Source organism: Aquarana catesbeiana, linkage group LG02, assembly GCF_042186555.1.
Source record: "Aquarana catesbeiana isolate 2022-GZ linkage group LG02, ASM4218655v1, whole genome shotgun sequence".
Taxonomy (NCBI): domain Eukaryota; kingdom Metazoa; phylum Chordata; class Amphibia; order Anura; family Ranidae; genus Aquarana; species Aquarana catesbeiana.
In genome coordinates this window covers 643472706-643492602 of record NC_133325.1, presented here as the reverse complement: position 1 = coordinate 643492602, position 19897 = coordinate 643472706, and the positions used below count along the sequence as shown (strand labels likewise).

At 41.1% G+C, this 19897-nt stretch overlaps 1 protein-coding gene across 3 annotated transcripts in view; it reads left to right on the top strand.

The window, feature by feature from the left end:
• Positions 1-19897, top strand: part of SH3KBP1 (SH3 domain containing kinase binding protein 1) — a 529030-nt gene that overhangs the window by 232657 nt on the left and 276476 nt on the right. For all 3 annotated transcript variants that reach the window (XM_073616470.1, XM_073616471.1, XM_073616469.1), the window contains exon 4: positions 16614-16720. In XM_073616470.1, the coding sequence (XP_073472571.1) occupies positions 16614-16720 (107 nt within the window). The remainder of the gene's footprint in view (positions 1-16613; positions 16721-19897) is intronic.

Here is a 19897-nt window from a genome sequence, read left to right as displayed (position 1 = left end):
GCGTTATAAACTTATTTCCACCTGTTATAATTCCCTGATGCACACCTCTACCAAGCACCTTGAGCAGATTGTAGAGATATGCCAGATCTCACAGAGGAGGTATGGCAAGAAATTTTCCCCTTACAATCCCCTATGGTTATGTCTGCCCGAGATAGAGTACTGCAAACAAAGTTTCTCCATCGCTCTTACTATACTCCCTATATTCTCTTTCAAATGGGTAGGCTTTCATCTCTCAGCTGAACTAAATGTACTGAGAACGTAGGCTCATTTTACCGTATGGTTTGGGAATGCCCTTCTATTCGAACTTATTGGTCTGAGGTCACTAAGTTTACTAGTACAACTCTTTAACTCTCTAATATTTGTAATCCTTTATGTTGTTTGCTAGGATATGTTGAAGAGGATACGCTTCCTACAACAGGGATGAAAATACTTTTATGTTTGTTTTTTTAACCTGGAAGTCTCCAACCCCCTCCCTCCCTATCTCCTTGGCTCACTTTGGTTGTTTGATCAGGTTATATAATATATATACACACACAGTTGTGCTCATAAGTTTACATACCCTGGCAGAATTTGATTTCTTGGCCATTTTCAGAGAATATGAATGACAACACAAAAACTTTTCTTTCACTCATGGTTAGTGTTTGGCTGAAGTCATTTATTATCAGTCAACTGTGTTTACTCTTTTTAAATCATAATGACAACAGAAACTAGCCAAATGATCCTGATCCTGATACACGGTATTAAGAACTGGGGTATGTAAACTTTTGATCAGGGTCATTTGGGTAGTCTCTGTTGTCAATATGATTTTAAAAAAAAGTAAACACAGTTGATTGATAATAAATGGCTTCAGCCAAACACTAACCATGAGTGAAAGAAAAGTTTTTGTGTTATCATTCATATTCTCTGAAAAATGGCCAAGAAATCATAAATTATGTCGGGGTATGTAAACTTCTGAGCACAACTGTATATAAATTAAACCTATCAAGCAAGATGATGTCCTAAGAAATATACTAAAGTTTTGTCCCCCTGGCTGTATTCCCAAGGTCCGGTTGCTCCAGAATAACTCTTTGTGCTGTTTGGCTATATACTGATCTTGACTATGAGGTATTTTGTGGATATTTAAGCAACACATCCACACTGTCCAAATCCTGCCGCCTCAACCTCCGCAACATCTCCAAAATACGCCCCTTTCTAACCAATGACACAACAAAGCTCTTCATTCGCTGGTCATCTCTCGCCTCGACTACTGCAACTCCCTTCTCATTGGCTTACCTCTACATAGTCTATCACCTCTTCAATCCATCATGAATGCTGCTGCCAGACTCATCCACCTTACCAATCGCTCTGTGTCTGCCACTCCTCTCTGTCAATCCCTCCACTGGCTTCCGCTCGGCCAAAGAATTACATTCAAAATACTAACAACGCCTAGTCTCTAAATACCAACCTACTCATTCTCTTCGTTCCTCTCAAGACCTCCTGCTCTCTAGCTCCCTCGTCACCTCCTCCCATGCTCGCCTCCAGGACTTTTCCAAAGCCTCTCCAATCCTATGGAATGCCCTACCCCAATCTGTCCTCTTATCTCCTACTTTATTAGCTTTTAGACGATCCCTGAAAACCCTTCTCTTCAGAGAAGCCTACCCTACCCACACCTAACTGTATTTTCATTTTCTCCATCAGCTCATCCCCCACAGTTATTACCTTCTGTTTCCACTTGACCCTAGATTTTAAGCTCTAACGAGCAGGGCCCTCTGATCCCTCTTGTATTGATTTGTATTGTAAGTGTACTGTCTGCCCTCATGTTGTAAAGCGCTGCGCAAACTGTTGGCGCTATATAAATCCTGTATAAATATAATATTAATAATTTACTATTATGTCCTATGTTTCTATGCCAGGCTTTGAGACCGTTTTGGTCCTTCACTACTCACTAGTGTTATTTGGTATAGACAGATGGCTATCTTTTTCCTTCTTTTACCTGGCCGAGCTGTGTCTCGTTATACGGCCATGTTTGGCATGCTTCGTTTTAGTACTACTCCACTTTAGTAGTTGCTGTAACGTTTGTAAAAGTCCAATAAAGATTTCCAGGATTAGTAGGCCCATTTTATCAGATCCATTAGTGCTTTGTGGGCTTTTTATGCATCAGGCATTTGTTTTTGTTTTTTTCGGATTTGCAGGGCTGCCATCTGGTCTTCGGTTCATATGTTTACGTTTTTGCCAGGTGGATTTTTAGGAATCCTCTGATGACAGTTTTGGGCATAGGATGCTGCACGCTGCTTTCGATCATGCTACCTTTTGACCAGTTTGTTATGTAGACCTGTTGGCGTTGTTTGCTGTGTGCCCACCTTGCAGTTGGACTTTTTTTGGATGTTCCACGATTATAATGAAGTTCCTGTATCCTCTACTTTATGATCAGGAAACTAGATTTTTGACACTCTAGCAGTGGTACATTTACAATTTCAAATGTATATTTTAAGAGATGGTAATCATCTAATGAAAAGTGCAGCCTCGTCAGTGCCCATCATTGCAGCCTCGTCAGGGGCCACCAGTGCAGCCTCGTCAGGGGCCACCAGTGCAGCCTCATCAGTGCAGCATATCATTGCAGCCTCATCAGGGGCCACCAGTGTAGCATATCAGTGCCCATCATTGTAGCTTAAGAGTGCCGCCTTATCATTGGCAATCAGTGCAGCCTCATCAGTTTCAGAATATCACAGCTTATTAGTATATGAATTATGTATGGATTATAGCACGTAGCACTTTGCAGAACATGCATTTTCACTAAATGTGGACTGTTTAAGGAGTTTGCATTGATTTCAGCATGTATAGAGCACTTTGCAGTACATGAGATTTCATTTTAGCATGCATGGAGCACTTTGCACATGCTGAAATCAATGCAAACAGTTCACATTCAGTGAAAGTTCATGTACTGCAAAGTGCTCCATGCATGCTGAAAGCAATGCAAACTCATTAAACAGTCCACATTCTGTGAAAATTCATGTACTGCAGAGTTTGCAGTACATGAACTTTCACTAAATGTGGACTGTTTAATGAGTTTGTAACACGAATCACTTTGTTGTAATATGATCTGTATATGAATTCAATCCATATTGAGCACATTATTTTGATTGGCTGCTTGGCAAATTACTTACAAAAGTAATAGTAACTTATTAATTGTACCTGCAGCAGTGCTGCCCTCACCGCCTGGGGGTTCCCCTCGTCTCTCTCTCTCCTATCGTCACAGGCAGACCCTCCCCCGGGCCGGGGAAAAGATGCAATGTAAGATGGCCACACGAAGGAGGGTAGGCAGAGCATTAGTCTCCACCTCAACCAGTTGAATTACGTGCAGCCAGTCACCGGCCACTTTATGGGGGTGCCAGTCGCTCCCCCCCGCCTGTACTGCCCATAATAACAACAAGTGCTGAAAGGCGAACACAGCAAGCCAGGGACTGTATATTTTGTGTGGGAGGCAGCATCGGGAGTCGGGACTAGGGGGGACGGGTCAGGGGGGGCAGCGGGGAGCAGTGCTGTGTCTTGGCCTAGGCAGACAAGGCCCAAGCCTAGGGTGGCCACCACACCATCCCCCCCCCCACCCACTAAGTGCCACCCTAGGCCAAGACACAGCACTGCTCTCTAGTAAAATGAATTTCTTGAAATACAGTGCAGGACACAGGTTTTTGCTCTCTGTCCTTTGTGATCTCCCTATGGCTAGCTATAAAACTGAGGCTTGCTGGGACTTAGAGGGTTTATATTAGGGAATGTCACAATCACCTAAAGGTAGCTGCCTATAACCCATGCTTGTGGCTAAGATCTTGTGTTCTATACTGTACCTCAAGAAATGGATTTTACTGGTAAATCAAGATTTCTGTTTTCTTTGTGAATTGCACCCTCAGGTTCTGCCAGTTTGGACAATTTTAGGATTTTTAAGAAAAGTGATTTCTATAACTAATAAAGTTTCAGTTGGTCTCCTCTGTCTTTGCCTTTCAGGAGAAGACAAATTGGCTTCTATTCTATTTAGCACTAGAGTGTTTGTTTGTCTAATACTGTTATAGTATTGAAATTCACTGTATGTTTTACTGAAACAGTTACTGATGTGAATATTACAAACTAGATATTTAAATCAACGCTTTACAGACTAGCAGTAATGATTTCCTAATGTTACGGTACTCTTACATTAGTCATATGCTCTCTGTGGCATTCCAGAAGGGAAACAAGTGTCCTGTATACGCTGCAAATACTTCTACATGCTGACAGCTCATTTGATATCTGTTAGGGACCTGGCTCATTAGTATAAATAAATATTCACTTTCAAAAGGTGATCCATCGTTTGTTCTTGAGTTCACAGCACCAAGCTGTAAGCAATCAGTAGGCCTCTGAGCGTAGCTAGAAGCATCTTGTTTGTATGTTACATCCAAGGCTAAGACCCTGGTGAAAAAAGGAGCAGCAAAGAACAAAAGTCAGCTCAGCCTTAGATAATGATACACATCACATGGAGTTTTATGGTAATAAGTATACAGATAATGTGTATGATCAGAGCAGATTGAGCTTAAAGTGAATGTAAACCCTTTCCTATACCCGGTGAAGTGAACAGCCTCAGATGATTGTAGCTTTGATTAAGCACCATTGAAAGTGTGAAACGCGTCAGCTATTTCATCCTGTACCCTGCTGCTGTATGAACTTTTGTCACTATTTTTTACAATTAAAGGCATTTGTATCGGAGTGCGGCTGTCCAGATCTTCCTTCTTCTTAGCCTCAGAGATTAAACAAATCTCCCTACGTAAGTTTTACTTGTAAATCTGCTGTCTTCAGCTTTATATATTCTTTAAAATTTCACATCATGTTACAGATTTTTTCTTCCTGTTCAGCACTGGGAGTGGATTCTTGTCATACAGCCAAGACAGCTGATTAGAGGAAAGGCAAACAGCCCCATCCACATAGGCAGAGACTTGCAGAGCTGTGCTGTGACAAGTCAAGCTCTCTACTAATCTATTTATAGCAACCTCCCACGACACAAATTTCAGGCTGGTTTTATTTTGGTTGACGGACAACCGCAGAAAGACACAAGGCTTTGACGAGAGATAAGAAAACACTACAGATAAATGTGCTTAAGTCAAATTTCATGAATCAGGCTTATATTCACTTTAAACAAGTAAATATTTTATAAGGCAATAAGAACAGTAATGGTGTAGTAACACAGTTAGTAGAAACCTATCAGAAATCATATTTCTGAATTAAAATGGAAACTGATTGCTATAAATTGCCTCACAAGTTTGATGCTTTTCCTCTTGAAATGCTCATAGTATGCTAGTTTATCCGAATTGATGTGTTCATACCAGATGTTCATTACTTATTGTGAAGATGTGGGGGAGGTGATCAAACAAGGGTTTATTTTTAATTAACATGAAAAAAAACCTTAGAGAGGAAAAAAAATCATCTCTGTCAACTGTTAAAGTGACACTAAACACAGTGTTTAATTTATATTGTCCATGCTATCTCTGTATATGGATGATGGCACTGTAATTATTATTGTAGCTAAAAAAAAAAAAATCAAAGTACCTTTTCTATCTATCTATCTATCTATCTATCTATCTATCTATCTATCTATCTATCTATCTATCTATCTATCTATCTATCGATATATAGATATAGAAGGGGGAGATAGACTAGAGCAGTAAGATCAAACAGTTTTTTTGCAGCATACCAAAAATGAATCCCATAGTGACTGAGTATGAACAGCATGTAATACACCATTTAGTGATAGTTTTTTTTTTTTTTATGATGTGGGTTTAGTGACACTTTAAAGTATATGTGAACGTTTACCTTGTAAAATGTCATGCTTTAAAATTGCACAAAATATGGTACTTAAAAATCTCCATAGGCGACGCGTTAACATTTTGTTACAGCTTACCAGTACAAAGGAGATCTAGTGCTAAAATGATTGCTCTAATTTGCGGCAATACCTCATGTGTGGTTTGAACACTGTTTACATATGTGAGCGTAACCTACGTATGTGTTATCCACTGCGCGTGAGCACATGGGGAATGGGGGCTGTTTAAAATTGTGTTTATTTTAATACATTTTATAAAAATGTTTACACTGTCCCTATAAAAAATGTTTTGATCACTTTTATTCCTACCACAAGGAATGCAAACATTGCTTGTGATAGAAATAAGCAGTGACAGGGCCTCTTCATGGTGAGAGGTGGGGTCAAGAAGACCCCACCTCTCTCCTCTACAATATAATGCATTAGATAAAAAAATAAATAAAAACATTGATCTAATGCAGTGGTTCTCAACTCCTGTCCTCAGGACCCACTAAGAGGCCAAATTTTAATTATTACCTTGGGGAGATGCAGACTAGAATACTGCAATCACTGAGCAGCAAATTATATCACCTGTGATGTATTTCAGTTATCTTGCAAACCTGGCCTGTTAGTGGGTCCTGAGGACAGCAGTTGAGAACCGCTGATCTAATGCTTTAAAAAAAAAATGGGCTTGTTTACAATGGGCCGGAACCAGACGAGACGTCATGACGTCGCTTTGGTCCTCGTAGTCCACAGAGATGAGCGGAGGTCATCTTTCCTCCGCTCATCTCTGTGACCAGCAGCCGCAACCACTGGATCGGTTTTTGAGCTTCCCAATCCACCAGATATGCCTGAAAACCACCGAGAAGTGGCGGGAGGGGGGGGGGGACCTCTCTCATTGCTTCTAAAAGTAATCCAGCAGCAAAACTTCCGCTTGGACCACTTTTATCGGTTAGAGAATTGCCAGCTGAAAAAAACAATACCGGGGTTATGGCATATTGCTACAGCCATAATGCCGGTATGTCACCTTCTACCGAGGTTGTCTTTTGACTATGGCCCAGGAAGGGGGTGGTTAAAATAGAAATGCAAGGCAAAACATTTGTGTGTGTGTGTGTGTGTGTGTGTGTATTATACATACTTTTTTCTTTCTTTTTTTTCCATACGTGATTTACCCCTGTTCTCAGCTGCATAAGAGGCTTGGAGAAGTGTGGGTGGAGGCGTGTCGGCAGAAGGCAGAGGAACAGTGATACATTGATCTCCCCTGTGCGGGGGTGTCAGCCCAAGTCTTGACCACTGGAGGACAGGCAGACTGTTCTCCCAACACAGCCTGAAAAATGACCATGCTGGGTTGGATGTGCTTCTTTGCCTAGTAAGGTCAATACAAAGAGAACAAGATACGTTTTAACACAAGTATATGGTACAGCAGGCACATATCAAGAATATGAAATGTTGGGGTAACAAATACTTTACAAATATAGAACTTCCACTCAATTTACCTGTAGTAATTTATTCATGTAAATCATGTACTTTGAGTTTTGGACTCAAATATTCCACTTTTGACCTCAGAGGTCAGTCTGCTTGGTTTCCTGGAGGCCTTTTAAACTTTTAATTGCTTATAATGTATTCATTCAGATTTTTACTGTTTTACATGTGGAAAATTACTTTTTTTTGTGATTGGAAGGCCACTTAAGTTTACTCAGAAGGTAGGGCTTATCTATGATCTACCTACATTTATAAATGAATCTATAGAAGCAGAGCATGTCCCTCAAATTTTTAGAAGGTTTGGCAACCTTGGCTATCCGACATTGGAAATGTATCTCCCCCTCCCAACCCTGTGACCTGCTAGAAAGATGTATGCATTCCCCAAATTTTGAGTTCCCATACCTTTCTATGGGTGTATGATGTATGTTCGCTTCTGTGTATTTGAAAGGAGGGAGGGGGTGATAGCTGATGTAAAAGAGTTGCTTTTTTTAATTTTTCTATTGTCAACGTATATTTGAGACACCTGGGGAGAAGGTGTAGGGATTCCCAGAGGGGAGATGTGCGCTTTTTTAGCTTCGAAATTATGTTGTGTATGTTGTCTATTTCAAAGTATTTTGTTAGCACAGCTGTGTGTGCGCAGTTTGGTTTGCTATTACCTTATTACGAAATATGTAAACGCCTTTTAAAAAATTATTGCAGAAATGTTTTTTTCCAAAGGGTAATACTGTAATTGTATTTGGAATAACTTTACGTGTTAGCCTCAATATTCAGGTTATCTGTCAGATTGTGCAGACTGGAAGGTGATAAAGGTAAACCTTTTTAGCTCTGTTCACTTATTGCTCTTACTCAGCGCTGACAATAATAATAAAATAATACAGTTCACTTAAATAGATATCACTTGTCTGAGGATAGTGAATGTTAAGTGGGTTTTCATTAGAGCCATAATCCCGCTACAGAGAGTAATGTTATTGATGACAGATACCATTTGTAAATCACGTCTGGGTTTTCAGACTTTAGTGATGATGGATTTTTTTCTACATAAAATTCAGCAGCAGCAAAAGACTTGAAATCATAATATGCCACATAATCCTTTAACAAGCTTTAACATGGTACCTTCAGATTCAGTGATGAAACTTTGAAGCTGGTAGTTGGTGCCAAGACAAGGTCATCCAATGCCTGGGGTAAGGATGTTCGGTTGCATGCCCCTCCCTCAACCCCCCTGCGTGGCAGATTATCTTCTGCAGTTAGTAACCCTCTTCTAGATGCCGCTGCACAACTCCAGGAGCACCAGTCAGGTTTTAGGTAGACCCTGAAGTGCAGTTGCACCTTCCTGCAATGTTTTCTGCGCCTCTGCTGATCTTTGTACAGATTGTGATAAGCGTTGGACTGGCCAGAGGCAAAATGAAGGGCAGGGCATGCATATGATGAGCAGATCTGGGAACTTTTTAAAGTTGAAAAGCCTGAGTTAGGGGCAGGAGGAAGGACTAATAGCCAAAATGGAGAGTATAGTGGCAATGTTCTGCGCCAATTGCAGGGTTTAATAGTGGTGCACATGTGGCAACATATAGGACTAACAGTGGCGTGGTTTGATAGTGATAGACCTGCAAGTGATGATATAATAAATAATAATATTGCTCTCTAAACAAAAAAAATGGCCAATTGACAGTACATGGTCTTTAAACATGCAAATATTAAAACACAAGGGCAACAAACCTACAATGTAGAGTGTAGACAGTAATTACAACTATGGTGGGCAGATGTTTGATCAGCAAAATGTGTGTGGGCACAGTGTCACACAACTAAACATGGTTAAATGGTGTAAGTAATCATCTCAGTAAATACTAGTATGATTTCCAACATCCCTATCATTTTAATATACCCATACAGGAGATTAAATTATAGTAATATTGCCCTCTGAGAAAAAAATGACAAACTGACAATACATAGTCTTCAAATATGCAAATATTACAACACATGGGCAACAAACCTACAATCCTGACATTTTGGGAACAATAAACGGGCAATCATGACATAATGAAGGCAACAAAGGGGCATTTGTAAGAATATGTAGACAGCAGTTACGACTATGGTGGGCAGATATTTGATCAGCAAAATGTGGGCATGGTGTCACGCAATTGGTGTAAGTCATCATCTCAGTAAATATTATTATGATCTCCAACATTCCTATAATTTTAACAAACGTTAATTGTGTTGTTTTAGAACTATTCAGATGATATGGGACAATACCAGGACTGTAGGTAGGGCATATACAGTTAACTGACACAGTCATGGCTGGGTCAGAGAAAATGCTTACCAGCTTTAGAGCTATGGTGATAGGCTGATTGCTTATGTTGATGCCACTCTTCGGCGACCCGGAAGTGGCGATATACATGGCGCGAACAGCTGCTATTATTTGGTAATCATACGTTTTTTATATATATATATATATATATATATATATATATATATATATATATATATATATATATATATATATATATATATATATATATATACAGGCAAGAGTGGCAGACAGTCATATACCCCAGTTGAAGTCCTATCGGACGAAACGCGTCGGGTTGTTATGCCTGTCTTGCCACCATTTGATTTAAGCGCTTTTTTATATTACCTTACACCTGACTCTTATCTTTAAGCCAGTGTGTGTTTTATTGCTTCGTTTTTAAATAAAGCTTTAACATAGCTGATTTACACTATGGGGAAGTCTTCTTTTTGATCCCTATCTTATCTGAGGATCTATACCCAGTCAGTGCTTTCTGTGAGCAGTTCCAGTTGTTGAGACCAGAGAGGTCAGGTTGGTGAGTCCCACAGTCTTCCTCATCGCCTTCAGCAGCCGTGGAATCAGCCCTCCTGCTCCATTACAAGCTTGTTTGACTCCCAAGCCGCTGGCTTGGGAGTCCATCATTTCCGGTAAGGGTATTTCTTCCTACTTCTCTCATATATAAGTCGGATTCCGTATCCTGTGAACGCCATCCCTGGATCCAAGGGCCCTATACTACCGCTCTCGGTCATTGTTGATGGTCCCAGTCACATCTCCAGATACCTATCTCCCTATACATGTTTGACTTTTAATTATGTCAGTTACCCATACGTTCATACTGGATTTTCAGGACGGATAGCCATCCATATTATTATTGTGTCATATCACGAGTTTATTATGTATTTTTTTGTCACTGTATCTTTTGAGATGATTTAGCTAACTCACCGTTTGATTACGCCCTTCAACTATTTCACAGAGACCTTTGTTAGTGGTTAGCTATCAGATTATATACGGTCCCTTTCTAGTGTTATATTAACACACTCATCACACAGATTGCTTTTATTCTCACTTTGCACTTTTCACCTTTATAGGTGCCTAGCTATATAGCTTATATACGATTCATTTCGTGTTTCATTAATACACTTTGTTGCACATATTGTCTTCCAGATGTCCATTCTGTTAGGCTTTGCTCAATAACGCACATATAGATTTCTTTTAGCGCCACACTTACCCACATTATATTTTTGTTACAATTTGTCTGATTGTTGTGCTGGCTGCTCTTTTCACATTTTTTTGGCTGGCGCATTATTAATTTTTAATTTTAGGTTATTATTTTTTTACAAAGGTGTAGTTCTCCTGTAAATCAGTGGTGCAGTTTTTTAAACTAATTTCTGCATGTTCCATTGCCTTTAAGGTGAGTTACGAGAAACTCTTAAAGAAATGTTATTTGGTGATTTTGTTTTACGCTGTATTAAGGTTCCATACTGGGAAAGGACCTAACCACTTGCTTACTGGGCACTTAAACCCCCTTCCTATCCAGGCCAATTTTCAGCTTTCAGCGCTGTCGCACAATTGTGTGGCCATGCAACACTGTACTCATATGACATTTTTTTCACACAAATCAAATTTTCTTTTGGTGGTATTTAATCACTGCTGTTTTTTTTATCTTTTGCTAAAAAGAAAAAAGACTGAAAATTTTGGAAAAAAAAAAGTTTCATAGTTTGTTATAGAATTTTGAAAACGGTAATTTTTCTCCTTCGTTGATGTGCGCTGATGGACACTGATGGGCTGCACAGCTGGGCACTGATGGGCTGCACAGCTGGGCACTGATGGGCTGCACAGCTGGGCACTGATGGGCTGCACAGCTGGGCACTGATGGGCTGCACAGCTGGGCACTGATGGGCTGCACAGCTGGGCACTGATAGGTGGCACTGGTAAGCGGCACTGATATGCACCTGTAGGTGGCACTGGCAGGTGGTACAGGAGGGCACTGCATAGCAGCAGTGCCTCAACCTGTTTGGGACCGATGTCCTTCTGTCAGAAGCCAGTGATCCACTTTTTTACCCCTCACGCCGTGAGGGAAAAAAAAGCCTATTACCGATCTTCTGTTTACATCATGTGATCAGCTGTCATTGGCTGACAGCTGAACACATGGTAACGGGGCCGGGACCTGCCCCTTATGTGATCTGTGATCAGCCGAGTCTCATTGACTAGGTGATCACAGAGCAGGCAGTGCAGGCGTGCAGGCAGCTCATGCATGGGAAGACTTCTATTGATGCCCTCCCAGCAATTAACGCCTGCGCTGTAGCTATCATTCGGCTATAGCATGGGCAGGAGGTGGTAAAGTGGAACTTTTGTCAGAAAATTAAGTCCTGCTAGATAACTTCAAGCTGGCCCCTTTTCCAGGTGTAGCTATATAAAACAGGGAAAATAAGTGCCTATACCCTGCTCTGAACATGCTTAGATGCTTTCTCTATTTTTCAGCACTGTGCCAAAAATGTAGAGGCTGATCTGCTGACAGCCTAAATATTTACTGCTGTTCAGGGGCTCTGGGCTTCAGCAAAATGGCAACCTCCGACAAGAAGAAACAAGAACAATGCTGGAGGCAATTTACAACATACATTGATTTTGGTAGCATAATTATTAATTTGTTTATAATTTATGTAGAATTGATGTCCTTCCTGCCTCCCTCCCCTTTGTGGGTTTTTCTTTCAGTTACAGTGGGATTTGAAACCCTCTTTACTCAGGAAAAGGAGCATGTTATTTTAATGTAGAATGCGTGTTTCTTACTAAAGAACATTATTTTTTAGCAAGTTGTTATGGGTGAAGTTCCTCTTTAGGTGAGTTATCCATCCTCACCACAATGGAATAATGTCTTTTTACTGACTTGCCAAGCCTCCATATCATTTAACAGTTGGAATCTGAATGTAAGGCCTGATTCACACCTATGCATTTTTAGTGCTTTTTGCATTTTGCAGATTTGCACTACAATCCATTTAACATGGTTTCCTATGGAACACGTTCTGTAGTGCGCATCTGCAAAATGCAAAAAGCACTAAAAATGCATAGGTACAACTAAAGGGTAATCCAAAATCTACCCATCTACAAGCTAACAGTGTTTGCAGAGTAAAGAAGACGATGGAAGGTTTCTTCATATTCCCTGGCGGTGTTCTAAAATAAGCGTCTTCTAGGCTTGTTAATGTGAATAATCGCACTTACCATCTTGACCTCTCTCTTTGCCTCGCAGGGATCTGTCAATAAGGACATATTGCCTCCTTGTTCTTTTCACCACTTTCATTAAAATTTTAAAAACAACATTCTACTTCAACAGCGCTTAGCTGGATTAAGGCATTAAATAGATTGTGAGAGTTGGAGGAATTTTATCTCTTCTCTGCAGGAAAAGGATGAACACTCACATAATACTTCATTTGATTGGCAGGAATATCGGCTATAAAAATCCAAATTGCAATCCAGTAAAAGCTTGGGAAACTCAGAATGCAAACCAACAAATTGGGAGGAAGATTATCCCCCAGCCATATACTGAATGACATAGAGACTAGTTTTTAGCTTTAAAGCAGTTTCACTTCTGCTCAGTGTACCCATGGTTTTCGTGTGGGTTACGCCAAATAAACATTGTGCATGTTGTGAAGGCTACACAACACCTAGAAACAATAGAGAATATAAACATCTAATGGACCACACTAATTTAAAAATTCACTATTGTGGGAATACAAGTTTTATCATTCAGAGATTACAGATTAATGATTCATACTCTGAATGGTCTAAGGTTATTAGTGGTGTATTTCAATATTCATTGTTTGAACCCTTACTTTTTAACATGTTTATAAATGATATAGATTTTGGTATTAAAAGTACCATTCCAGTGTTTGCACTGCAGATGACACCAAGCTATTGTAATATGGGGGGATGTCTAGCTCAGTAGTAGATGCATTTTTCAGTGAGTTAACAGCAAACAGGAACATGGATTGCCCACACATGTGTTATTCTCCAGCAGAAATGCAACAAATTAAAGATGCCAAGTAACCTGGCTCTCAAGGCTCACTTAGACTCGGTCGCAGTACCATGCTGTGCAGGCCCACTCATGGCCTCTAGGAAGGGGTTCTCCTAACACTCCATGCTTTCTCACTCCACCGAGACTCACGGTTTCCTCAAGTCACTAGGACTTTCTCCCAGTTGTCTCAGCTATGGTCTCCCAGACTCTCTCAACTGGCCCAGCTCTCTCAGTCCACTGACCTGGAACGTCTCTCACATGGAGTGACATGTCAAGGTTATTGCCTTGGTTCCTAAACAGGAGCACACTTACCTTCTGGCTACAGCAACTGCTCCAACACCAACTCCACCTCCTCTTAGTTATGCTCAGATCTGCCTTATAACGAGTGTGTGCACCTGGTCACACACACACACCCTGTAGAATTTCTGCAAAACCTCGACACAAGACTAAAGACTCTGTCCCACCTAATGCTCTTTGGAGTCTTCAAGTTTCCAGCCCTGATCCAGCCTTGCCAAATCCAGAGAAAACCTCAGCTGGAGCTTCTCAAACTGACTCTTTGAGAATCCTGTGTCCATTTTAAACCCATTTTCCCAGAGACAGGGACTCACTATCATACTATGTAGTGAAATAACATCCTTACAGGATATCTCCAGCTTACAACCCAATCTCAATACAATTTTTATTGGACAATTATGTGGCAAATGAGGTTTATTGTCGATAAATTTAAAGTTATGCACTTGGGGGCAAACATGAAGCATCATACATTCTAGGAGGACGACAGCTGGGGGAGTCGATGGATGTTCCGGTAGATCATACGTTTAATAAAAATATGCAGTGTCATGTATGCTGTAGTTTCTAATGTTAGTAAAACACTTTCCTATATTAACCACTTGCTGCCCGCCATATAGCAATATGATGGCGACAAAGTGGTTTTGTTATCCTGATCAAATGTCATATGATGTGATCAGGAAAACAAGCCGGAACGCATGGCGATTGGAGGTGCTGTATGTCAGTCTGACACAGCGCAACTCCGATTGTGGTATGGAGCCTCTGACGGAGGCTTCTTACCACATGATCAGCTGGGACCAATCCCAGTTGATCGTCGCGTGAACCAGCTTTCCTCGGTTCACACTGACATGCTAACCCTCACAGATATTTGCAGTGGGTCACAATTTTTGGGGATCTATTGTACAGATATGGCCAGATTAGTATAAATTTTCCATGAAAAATAAAAACACTGTGAAGGGCTGCAGCCCTGGGATGAAGGTAAAGCCTGATACACAGGGCACGTTTTTTTTTTGTTCATTCAGCCCAAAGGGCTGAACGAAAAAAAGCTGAGGAACTCTCAAGGAGGTCCTGTACTAACGATGCAATTTCGATCTCCCCACTGAGCTATCGTGTTCTCACAGGGGGATCGTCCCCTGCCAGAACACACCGGTCAGCGCTCTGAGCCATTCGCTGGGAGCTGTGATCGAATGCCAATCAGCTGCTGCTTTTCCAGCAAGCTTGTTTGACAGAAGTCAGCAGTGAGATCGTCTTCTGTCAAACAAGGACCTGTACACGTGCCAAATGTCAGCCGGTATCTACTTGTACTGGCTGATTTCAGCCAATATTCGTCCCATGTGTACAGGACCTAACCACTTGCCGACCGCAATACGTATATATACCTTGCCGTTTGCAAGTGGTTTACCAGCATTATGGCTGAAGGTATCAGCCATAACCCAGGTATTGGTTTTTTTCAGCCATCGGCTGGCTTTCTCTTGAAAGCATTCTGAGAGGCTCATGAGATCTGTGGAATGCTTTCAGAAGCGTCAGGAGGGGACAATCCCCCCGTCTCCCTCCGCTCGCTGGTGTTTCTCAGGCTTACCGATTCTGCCGGCTCGCCCAAGAAATGATCCGACGGTGCAGCCAGCTGATCAGAGGTGATAAAAGACTGGATCATCTTTGATCACCTCTATGGCCGTGGAGGAATGGAGCAACCTCATGACGTCCATTCCGGTCCAGGTTGGAAGTAAACCACAAAAGAGGAAAAATATTTTTTTTCAATCTTTTGCTTTTAGAGATAAAGGAGAGATTTGGGATCTTTTTGACCCCAGATCTCTCCATAAAGAGGACCTGTCATCCTTATTTCTATTACAAGAGATGTTTACATCCCTTGTAATGGGAATAAAAGTGCTCCGTGCTCGTTCGCAGAAGCAAACACATACGTAAGTCGCGCACGCATATGTAAACTGTGTTCGCACCACGCATGTGAGATATCGCCGTAAACGTTGGAGTGAGAGCAATAATTCTAGTGCTGGACCTCCTCTGTAACTCTAAATAGGTAAACTGTAAGGGCGTTTAAAGTGTTACCTATGGAGATTTTTAAGTCCCGTAATTTGTCGCCATTCCACGAGCGTGCGCAATTTTAAAGCATGACATGTTGGGTATCTATTTACATGGCACAACATCATCTTTCATATTATACAAAAAAATTTGGGTACATATTGTGTTTTGTTTAAATTCATTAAAATTAATTTTTTCCAAAAAAAAAAGTTTGAAAAACCGCTGCACAGATATCATGTGAATTACAATATTGTAACAATTGGCATTTTATTCCCTAGGGTCTCTGCCAAAAAATATATATATATAATATTTGGGGGTTATAAGTAAATTTCTAGCAAAAAATACTGATTTAAACTTTTTACCAAAAAAATGCCAGAAAAGGCCTGGTCTGCAAGTGGTATACATCTGGAGAGGAGCCAAACAAAGGACAAGAGCACGTTAATATTTGCATTTATTGTATAGTAAAACTTTGATTGTACTGTATGTGGGCATCCATGTGTCTGTTAAACCCTGTTTTCTGCATTTCAGCATTGCACAGGATCTTTTAAGCCAGCTTTTCAGGCTTTTGTGTACTGTGACAGTGCACGAGTCAGTCCTGGTAATAGTAATGCTAAGGACACAAAATGTGAATAAAAACCCACCCTATCTACTCAGAATGTTCCATTAAAGTAAGCTCAGATTGGGTGACTTTTTGATTTTCTTCTTTCTCATTATATACACAGGTGAACGTACAAGGAGGAGGAGGTGTCAAGTTGCCTTTAGCTATCTTCCTCAGAATGAAGATGAACTTGAACTTAAAGTTGGGGAGATCATTGAAGTTCTTGGAGAGGTAAGACCCTGTTTTACATAATTGGGCTTATTTAATGCTGAACTTTAGGCAAATGATACATTGTTGAACTACATATACAGTATATTTTTATTTATTTTTTATTTATTTCAGGTACTTATATAGCGCCGTCAATTTACGCAGCACTTTACATATACATTGTACATTCACATCAGTCCCTACCCTCAAGGAGCTTACAATCTAAGGTCCCTAACTCACATTCATACATACTAGGGACGATTTAGACAGGATCTAATTAACCTACCAGCATGTCTTTGGAGTGTGGGAGGAAACCAGAGTACCCGGAGGAAACCCACTCAGGCACAGGGAGAACATGCAAACTCCAGGCAGGTAGTGTCGTGGTTGGGATTCTTACTGCTAGGCGAGAGTGCTACCACTACACCACTGTGCAGTATATAGAAATTGGCTTTACCTGCCAATGGATTTTTAATTCTGTGAAGCTAGTTATGATCCACAGAAACCTACCAGACAGCACAGCTACAGTTTTGCTCATAAGTTTACATACCCTGACAGAATTTATGATGTCTTGGCCATTTTTCAGAGAATATTATTGATAACACAAAAACTTTTCTTTCACTCATGGTTAGTGTTTGGCTGAAGCCATTTATTATCAATCAACTGTGTTTACTTTTTTTAAAAATAATAATCACAACAGAAACTACCCAAATGACCCTGATCAAAAGTTTACATACCCCCAGTTCTTAATATCGTGTATTGCCCCTTTAACATCAATGACAGCTTGAAGTCTTTTGTGGTATTTTTGGATGAGGCTCTTTATCTTCTCAGATGGTAAAGCTGCCCATTCCTCTTGGCAAAAAACCTCCAGTTCCTGTAAATTCTTGGGCTGTCTTGCATGAACTGCACGTTTGAGATCTCCCCAGAGTGGCTCAATGATATTGAGGTCAGGAGACTGAGATGGCCACTCCAGAACCTTCACTTTATTCTGCTGTAGCCAATGACAGGTCGACGTGGCCTTGTGTTTTGGATTATTGTCATGTTGGAATGTCCAAGTACATCCATGCGCAGCTTCCTGGCTAATGAATGCAAATGTTCCTCCAGTATTTTTTGATAATATACTGCATTAATCTTGCCATCAATTTGTGCCAGAAGGTTTGAGGCTTGTTTCTGGGCTGTTTGGCGTATTGTAAGCAGGATACTTTGTGGCATTTGCATAGTAATGGCTTTCTTCTGGCCATGCAGCCCATCTTTCTTCAAGTGCCTCCTTATTGTGCATCTTGAAACAGCCACACCACATGTTTTCAGAGAGTCCTGTATTTCACCTGAAGTTATTTGTTGGTTTTTATTTTGTTTTTTTGTTGCATAAAGATTTTATTGAGAAAATTCAAAATACAAACGTAGTATATACAGTCACGGCTCAATGAGCCTGCATAAGTAATACACATCTGTATATAAAGGTAGTCAGAGCCATATTGAAGTAAGACTATGCCTTTCTAAGTTATGAGTAAACAGTCAGATATGGCTACGATGTTTAGAAGTGTGTATTCTCAAGGGGCGATATTACAGGGGAAAAGGGAATGCAAATGGGACAGATGGTCATATGAGGATGAAGCGAGCAGAGGGAGAAGAGAGGAGAAAAAAAAAAAAGACAAGACAGACAGTGAGGAGTGCAGATGAGGAGAGGGGGTGAACGGTCATCACCAACTACCCTCTCCAGCTTATAAAGTTCATTACCCTTAAATATCCCATAATTGGGATTGAATTTAACTTAGGCTTTGTTAGCAGAGGTGGAGTCACCCTGGTTGGGGATTATTACGAAGTCAACTAGAGATCTTGGTATGATTGGGAACTTTTGAAAGTAATCCAGGGTTCCCAGATGGTTGTGAATTTGGAGATGTTATCCAAGGCTATATATATTAGCTCCTCTATCTCGACAACACGATTTATTCTTTTAAACCATTCTGAGACAGAAGGGGGGGGGGGGATGTGGACCTCCAATGGGTCGATATGCACATCCTTGCAGCATTATTCATGTGCATGGCAACCGACTTATAATAACGTTTTTAGGAAGTTTATTTAGATGCAGGAGATATTGCGCAGGGCAGAATTGCAGAGGGAGTAATGACACATGTTTTGTCAGGTCATGAACTCCGCGCCAGAATGGCTGGAGCGCTGGACAGTCCCACCAAATATGGAGTAATGTGCCCGTCTCCACACCACACCACCAGCAGAGGTCAGGGACTGAGGGGGAGAATTTGTGTATCAAGTCCGGTGTTCGATACCATCTGGTTTTTAGTTTATATCCGTTCTCCTCGTCAATCTCTGAGCCAAGGGCTGATTCCCAGTAGGAACGTTCCGCACGCAGGAGTGTGGAGGGTTCATCGAATAGCGACGGATAAAGCGTGGAGATTGACATGGCATTGGGGGGTTGAGCGAGTGCAGAGTGACTCCATGGTTGTAGGGGGTTTTATAAATTTTTGTTTACGGGACGGGTCAGTTAGGTAATGTTTAAGTTGAAGGTAGGACCAAAATGGAAATGTCCCTGTGTTAGAGAGCGTAGCAAGCTCCGTTTGTTGAAGGAAGCGTCCCCTTTAGAAGAAGTGTTTTACTAACATTTCCGTGTGTGGCCATTCGGCTTTCAGAAAGGAACTTGATAGACCTGGGGGGAAGTCTGGGTTACCTCTGACTGGAGTGGTAAGGTAGAGTTTAGCTGAAACTGCATGTACTGTGCATGCCCTTTCGAATTCATGTAAGGTGGCTCCTACCAGTGGATGGGTTAAGGCTTTTGGTGAAACGTGTCTGTTGGGCAACCATGGAGCATAACACAGATCTGAGTTGGTTACCAGGTGTTCTAAAGAGACCCAGTCTTTACATTGGTTATGTAGACGCCAATCGACTACTCGCGCTAAATGGACCGCCCAGTAATAGCGTTGGAGATCGGGAAGACCAATTCCTCCACTCACTTTAGGAAGCACCAGTTTAGCCCAGCTTATCTGTGTGGGTTTCTCACACCAAAGAAAAGTCCTACACATGGACTTATACAGTCTAAAGAAGGAGGGTGGTAAGCGAATCGATATTGTTTGTATTTTATATAGGAGCCGAGGCAGGACTGTCATTTTAAGAATGAATGCTCTTCCAAACCAGGAGATGGTTGGTTTATCCCACTTTCGGAGATCTTGACGTATGTTATGAAGTTCTAGC